Source organism: Pseudonaja textilis, chromosome 6, assembly GCF_049901715.1.
Source record: "Pseudonaja textilis isolate UNSWEBS1 chromosome 6, rPseTex1.2, whole genome shotgun sequence".
NCBI classification, from domain to species: domain Eukaryota; kingdom Metazoa; phylum Chordata; class Lepidosauria; order Squamata; family Elapidae; genus Pseudonaja; species Pseudonaja textilis.
Window position 1 is genome coordinate 17235861 of NC_141995.1, and position 7973 is coordinate 17243833.

General features: G+C 38.3%; 1 protein-coding gene across 1 annotated transcript in view; it reads left to right on the forward strand.

Moving 5' to 3' along the window:
• The window catches only part of DAPP1 (dual adaptor of phosphotyrosine and 3-phosphoinositides 1), a 35924-nt gene extending 29921 nt beyond the window's left edge, over window positions 1-6003 (forward strand). The window contains exons 8-10 of the mRNA XM_026698289.2: window positions 709-794; window positions 2023-2110; window positions 4383-6003. Coding sequence (XP_026554074.1) covers window positions 709-794; window positions 2023-2110; window positions 4383-4430 — 222 coding nt within the window. The 3' untranslated portion in view covers window positions 4431-6003. The remainder of the gene's footprint in view (window positions 1-708; window positions 795-2022; window positions 2111-4382) is intronic.
• The last annotated feature ends 1970 nt before the right edge of the window (window positions 6004-7973 follow it).

Consider the following 7973-nt stretch of genomic DNA (forward strand, 5'->3'; position numbering starts at 1 on the left):
GGGTGTCAAACTTGGTTTCATTGAGAGCTACATCAGGGTTGTGTTTCACCTTGGGGGCTGAGGTGGGGGTGGCCAGTTTCTGTCACTTGTGTCAGGGGCACCTGTGGCAGCCCAAGCACCCTGCCAGCAAAAAAAAAGGATTCGGTTTTCAGCCGTGATGGCCTCCTGCAACCCTCTGCCAGTGAAAATGGAATTCAAGTGGGCCACATGTACCCCCTCCCCAGCTCTGTTTTTGCTGACAGAGTCACTGCAGGCCAGTCATTCGCTGTTTCCAGGGTGGCCCTGTGGGTCAGATCTAAGCACCCTGCAGGTCAGATCTGGCCCCCAGGCCTTGAGTTTGACACCCCTGCACAAGTGAGTGCAAAATAATCTTTGTCTGGAAGGCCTTATTTACTGTTTTGTTTCTTACCTGATATCTATGATGGGGGCAAGGTGGGTAACCATTTTAAATGATATTTTAAACTTTAAAATATTTTAAAATATTTTAAATTTTAAACGAGGGGGCGCGCATAAGCGCACCAACGTGCCTACCGTCCCTGTCCTATTGTTTCTTTTCTTTTCTTTTTAATTTTTCTTATATGTATCCATGTATTCATAACTATGTTTTTACTTATACCTATTATCTTGTAAGCAATTGACAAATAAAAATAAATAAATTAAAAAAATAATAACACAGAGCAATTGTTTCAAAACTAACATTTTTTCAAGTCCACAGAGCCAATCAGAGCACTTGATTTAACTGAATGCTCAGCAGTGCAGTTTGACTATTCCCAAGAAAAAGTGAATTGCTTTTGGTAAGTTGAAGCTTAAGTACAACTCTGGAGTATCCTAGCATGTATTTTCTTTCTTTAACAGTTTCTCAGTGCTATTCTGTGTAAACTTTGTTTTCTTTTCTTCTTCACCACACTGCTAACCAAATTACTGTTATCTCTCATGAATTCAGTTAAGACGTTGTGCTGGTTTTCCTTGATTTGTCAGTTTGCCATCAGAACTAATTGCTTGCTGCTCTCCTTTTGTTGTTCTTTTCTGAACAGCTTTAGAAAAGGGCTGTGCTTGAATCCCAAGAATTCTAGTTTAATTAGGAAAGAGCAGCATGCGCATGTATGTTATTTGATTGCTTAGCTCCACTTGCACATACTGTATGTGTTGCTTAAGACTGAAACAAAAAGCTGCATTTTTAGCCATCCTAACAAACAAGCTGAACAGCAGCTTCCATAATTTACTTGTTCCTACTTGTCCTTTGGAATACACTGGCTTGGGCCAGAGTTGTGTTTCAACTCAGTGGAGTTACTTTCTTTGAATTCTGTCAATCTACTTTAATTATAACAAAATATGCATTCAATTTTACAGGAAATCCTCTTATAGTGACCACAATGGTTACCAATAACGCAGATGTTTGGCAAAGCAGCCTTTAAGAGAAACTATAATAATTTTTATAATCTTACATCAGCTTTCTTTGCTGAAAGTTGTAAAAGTGAGGGTTGTTTGTAAAGTTATTTTTTCATCACCAATATGACTGCAAATGTTTGCAAATGAGGCAGTCACTAAATGAGGATTACCTGTACTTAAAAGAAAAAAGCAGCCATACCTTCTGCTATTTCTCAGAAATAAAATGTAGAGATGCTTGATATTTTCCCCAAGCTGGAGCCCTTACCCGAGCATGTTGATTAGGCCTGATGAGTATCATCTCTGGAAGGCTGTGCATTTGGTAATATCTCTGATTCACATTGAATGGAGCACTTTGGATGCATCTTTATTGCTGACAAGTTTTTCTCTGGTTTGTTTTTAACCATTTTTTTCATGCTATTATTTTATTTATCATAAGGCTTCGGTCAAATTTCAAATATTTACCTCAATTACTTTCTATTTCTTCTAAGAAGAAAAGTAGGATTATTTTTTTAAAATAAATAAAATAATAGTTTTAGCTTCAGTTTCTTTGGGAAAATGGAATATTCATATTGGAGATGACTATGGTTTCCTTATATTTGTGACACAGAATGTTTATAATTTTATATTTTACAGTTTAGTATTTCCAATGCGAACGTATTACATGTTTGCAAAGACTGGAGTAGAAGCCGATGAGTGGATTAAAATATTGCAGTGGAAATTGGTAAGGACTTGAATAGAATTAAACGAGTAGCAATATGGTGACAAATAATAGTTCATGCTGACAGTGCTGATTTCTCTAATTTAATCCCACAATGGTAGCCTTGGAAATATTTAAAAAGAGAAAATTACACCACACTTACTCATGGACATTTAAACATTCCCTACTCTGTTTCTTTGCTTATACAGGTAGTCCTTGACTTACAACCATTCATTTAGTGATTGTTCACAGTTACAACAGCACTGGGATTATCATTTGTAACCTTCCCAGGTAGCTTCTGACAACAAAGTCAACTAGGGAAGCCAGTTTCGCTTAATGCCGCACCATTCACTCTCCTGCAGTGATTCACCTAAGAATAGCAAGGGTCATAAAATGGGGTGTGATTCACTTCACCACTGCCTTGCATAGCAACAGAAGCTCTGGGCTCAACAGTCGTAAGTCAAGGACTATCCGTATGGGTTCCAAGTTCAATCCTTCTTAACTCCAGATAACAAACAGATGTTAACAGCAACTACACTCTGTACAAACACCACCAAATTAGATCGCCCAAGAATGTAACTTGATATACGGTAATTTCTTATGTTCTTTTTCCAAAAGGAAATGAAACTGTACTAAATGTTAGGGTCCAATGCTTCTATGCATGTCACAGAGCACACTCAACTTCACTTTTCTTTGTAGTGTGTCTCTGCTGTCTTTTGGAGCCTAGTTGGTGCAGGTGATTGAATCATAATGAAATTCACCCCCCTCACCTCCCACCCCCCAAAAGCTGTTATTTGGACTTTTAAGTGATCCTTTAATACTGAACAATGGTGCTCAGTGTGAGTAGTCGCATGAATTAAGGCTTTATGATGCAGGAACAGGCTTTTAGTGAATGAGAAGGGTAGTATAGGTGAGGAATTGATTTGGATTAAATGCTGAATGGAGAATCTCAGCTCTGGAAAAAACTGTGATTTGCCTTTCTGGTACGAATGAGAAAATAGGCAGGAGGCTAAATTTGCACTAGTTTACTTAAAATAATATTTGAAATCTTTTGATCTTTGAAATCAGCAGGGGTATGAGATTATGGCAGCACCAAGCAGAATTGTTGCTTTACATTTTCCAAATAAAATATATAAAATGGCCTAATAAAAAGCTAAACTTGCTTTAGTGACTAATTTTAAAAGAAAAAAAGTATACATCGAATCGGTAAGAGTTCAGCAAATATAATTATTCGGTCTGAGAAATAAAAAAGGGTCGTGAAATGCTCAAAGATTTGGGGGAATGATTTGAAGGGAAATATTCTTAAATTCAAATAACTGAGTGGTGAATAGTCATTTATATGATAGGACCTATTTTCTTTTTCAATTTCTGTTATGCTCCCGGCCTTCTTTTCCCTAATGCTGATATCTTGGTATCTTATCAAACTATCCTTTAATCTTTATTCAGTCAATCATGCTTAAAATATATAAAGTTGAGAATTATTGCCCCTCTTGCAGTGTTGTTGGTTTAGTTTTATTTACGCAGACATAATAAGGGAATCCCAGTGGCTTACATTTGTAAGACATATTGAATATTTGCTACAACGATAAAAGTCAGTAATATAAACAAATATCAATATAGCAAATACAGATGCCCTTCACAGGACTTGCATTTTCACTCATTTCCAGGTGATGAGGGTGGCTAAGCTTTTCTCTGAAGGAAAGCTTTTCCCAAACATGGCCTCTGAGCAGCCAATCCAGCAATAACAATATTGTGGTGATGGCAACCTTATTCTAACATGAGACCCATTGCATTCTGAACAAATTGTACTTTCAAACAGATCTTCTAGGTGGGCTATAGTTCTAATTATTGCCAGTTACCATATACTACAAGGATGGGCAACTATATGATCTGTGGATTTCAACTCCCAGAATTTCTGAGCCAGCTAAGAATTCTGGGAGTTGAAGTCCACAGGTCGTAAAGTTGTCATAGTTGCCCACTCCTGATATATCTGCCTATTGTGTATGATATATATTAGGGGTGTCAAACTCATGGCCTGCGGGCCAGGTGCATCATGTGCTGGTTCCATCCCTGTCTGGTTTAGCGAAGGGGAAAAAACTCCCGATACGTGACAATGCCAGTTTGACACCTCTGATATATACTATAGTGAACTGATTGGAGATGATGGGAGATGTAGCTTAGCAATATGCAGAGGGTTATCAGAAGCTCTTAAATTACATGGTATTTTAATTTGCTTTTATTTACAAATTAATTTCAACAACAAATATTTTCTCGCCTTTACTTTTTTTTTTCCTAGTCCCAGATAAGGAAAAAACGCCAGAATGATGCCACACTCAGGCCATAGTAGTTTTGGCTACAAATACTAACTGTGCAGAAACCAACCTTGTTTCATATTCATACGCCTTCAGATTCGTTAATCAGCATTAAGAAGGGCTGCACCTGATCAGATCAGAGGTTTTTAAGCTCTGCAGCTGCCGACTTGCTGACAACTGATTTCTAGGAGATTCCTGAACACTCTGTTAAAGCAGAAGACCTTGGAAGATGGATATTCACCTATTCAACACTTCATTATTCTGGATATGCTCAGTGGTTACTGGCATTCTGTATTTGCCTTTGCTGCCAGGTTTTGACCAGTTCTTTCTTATGTAAGCAGTTTCAGTCAAAGTTTCATGGCATGAACCTGAACTCACTCAAACCCACTCACCTCTGGCTGCCATTCCGTATGCTTCAAACCATTTACCCACTGGTCTATTAAGACACACTTGCACAGAGTTTTTTTAAAAAATAGTTTTGATTTCATCTGTGGCTTTGATTGGGGTTAAGAATCGTCTGTTCACACTTCAAAATCATTTTCTCAGAACTTCTGTAGTATTGACTTCCCTGGTGAGCAATCGTTATAGATAATCTACTGCTAGTAGGACACATTTCTACGGGCAAGTAAGATTTTTTTCAAATATTGGGAGAACAGGTAGCCCTCAATTTATAACCATTTTGTTTAGTGACTGTTCAAAGTTAAAATGGCACCGAAAAACATGACTCATGACCGGCTGTCACACGATCGTAGCATCCCTGTGGTCCCATGATCAAAATTTGGGTGCTTGGCAACTGGCATGTAGTTATGACAGCTGTATTGTCCCAGGGTCATGTGATCACCATTTGTAACCTCCTCAGCTGGTTTGGACAAGCAAAGTCAATGGGGGAAATTCAGATTTACTTAACAACCATATGATTCACTTAACAGCCACAGTGGTTCGCTTTACAACTGTGGTAAGAAGTAGTGCAATGCATTTAACAACTGTTTTGCATTGCAATAGCAATGTTGGACTCCATTGTGGTCGTAAGTCAAGAAATATCCGTATATTGTGACAAATGAAATGCTACTTCATAAGTCAGTTTCGGGGCGGAAAAGCTGTTAGGACTATGCTTTCTCATGGCTGCCTTCTGTGTCCCTGGCCCTCATTCATTAGTGACTGTACTTTGTCACTGATGGCGGCTGCTTTAAATTTATTTCAAAGTCTCAAAATGCCACAATGGATATTCTCCATGCAGACTAATCAGTGTATCTGTTTCCCAAGACACGGCGAAACTGCACATCTCAAAATATACGTAGATGGTAAGATGTAGCTTCAGCTACACTACACTGTTTAAATAATTTGCTGTATAGTAGAAACTATGGTTATCTATTGGAAGCTTTATGCTGAATACACATCTAATATACGTATTCATATCCTGGTTCAGCAATAGATTTTCTGCAAATATTCGGCATACTTAAGTATAAAGTCACGTGAGAGCATACCTTACTTGCTAGATCATAAGAGACCTGTAAAATCAGATACATAAATCTGCATAGCATTTTAATAGCTCCAGTTGTCAGCTAATGTCTTTGGAAGGATGAAATAAAATTTTCTGTTAGTGTATGCATTTGAAACATTGTGATGTTCTATGCCACTAACTCAAATCTATCCAATATAATTTTAGAGGCCAGACAACTTGGGTTTAAAGAAAAGTAGCACAACAAGAAATAGAATACAACACAATACATATTAGGGAACAAATTGGCATTCATGTACAGATGAAACTCCAAAAATTAGAATATCGTGCAAAAGTTCATTTAGTTCAGTAATGCAACTTAAAAGGTGAACCTAATATATGAGATAGACTCATTACATGCAAAGCAAAATAGTTCAAGCCGTGATGTGTCATAATTGAGATGATTATGGCTTACAGCTCATGAAAACCCCAAATCCACAATCTCAGAATATTAGAATATTGTGGAATGGTTCAATATTCTAGGCCCAAAGTATCCCACTCTAATCAGCTAATTAAGCCATAACACCTGCAAAGGGTTCCTGAGCCTTTAAATGGTCTCTCAGTCTGGTTCAGTAGGAATCACAATCATGGGAAAGACTGCTGACCTGACAGTTGTGCAGAAAACCATCATTGACACCCTCCATAAGGAGGGAAAGCCTCAAAAGGTAATTGCAAAAGAAGTTGGATGGTCCCAAAGTGCTGTATCAAAGCACATTAATAGAATGTTATGTGGAAGGAAAAACTGTGGAAGAAAAAGGTGCACAAGCAGCAGGGATGACCGTAGCCTGGAGAGGATTGTCAGGAAAAGGCCATTCAAAAGTGTTGGGGACTTTCACAAGGAATGGACTGAGGCTGGAGTCAGTGCATCAAGAGCCACCACACACAGACGGATCCTGGATATGGGCTTCAAATGTCATATTCCTCTTCTCCAGGCACTCCTGAACAACAAACATCAGAAGCATCTTACCTGAGCTAAAGAAAAACAGAGCTGGTCTGTTGCTCAGCAGTCCAGAGTCCTAGGGTGTGGAGGAAGAATGGAGAGGCACACACTGCAAGATGCTTGAAGTCCAGTGTGAAGTTTCCACAGTCTGTGTTGATTTGGGGAACCATGTCACGTGCTGGTATTGGTCCACTGTGCTTCATTAAGCCCAGGGTCAACACGGCCATCTACCAGGAGATTTTCGAGCACTTCATGCTCCCTTCCGCAGATGAACTTTAGGGGATGCCGACTTCATTTCCCAGCAGGACTTGGTACCTGCCCACACTGCCAAACCTGGTTCAATGACCGTGGGATTACTGTGCTTGATTGGCCAGCAAACTTGCCTGACCTGAACTGCATAGAGAATCTATGGGGCATTGCCAAGAGAAAGATGACAGACATGAGACCAAACAATGCAGAAGAGCTGAAGGCCGCTATTGAAGCATCCTGGTCTTCCATAACACCTCAGCAGTGCCACAGGCTGATAGCTTCCATGTCACGCCGCATTGAGGCAGTAATTGCTGCAAAAGGGGCCCAAACCAAGTATATATACATATGCATGCTTATACTTTTCAGAGGTCCAATATTGTTCTATGTACAATCCTTGTTTTATTGACTGCATGTAGTATTCTAATTTTCTGAGATTGTGGATTTGGGGTTTTCATGAGCTGTAAACCACAATCATCTCGATTATGACAAATCATGGATTGAACTATCTTGCTTTGAATGTAAGTCTATCTTATATATTAGTTTCACCTTTTAAGTTGCATTACTGAAATAAATGAACTTTTGCACGATATTCTAATGTTTTGAGTTTCACCTGTACATGGCATTAAATTACTATTTAATTAATTTTCATTAATTACTATTTAGAATTAATACCATTTAAGAGTTCCAAAATATATACAGCCAACTATGGCCCTCACTTTTGTTAACATTTTCTTGTATTTTTTAAATTTGTAAAACATGTTTTCTCATATGTTTTATTATTTAATATTTTTATGTTTACCAATAGGAGTATTTCAAAGCTACACTGTTGTCAGTTTGTAAGAACAAGTGAATGAAGGATCGCACAAATATGTATTGGGAACAAATGTA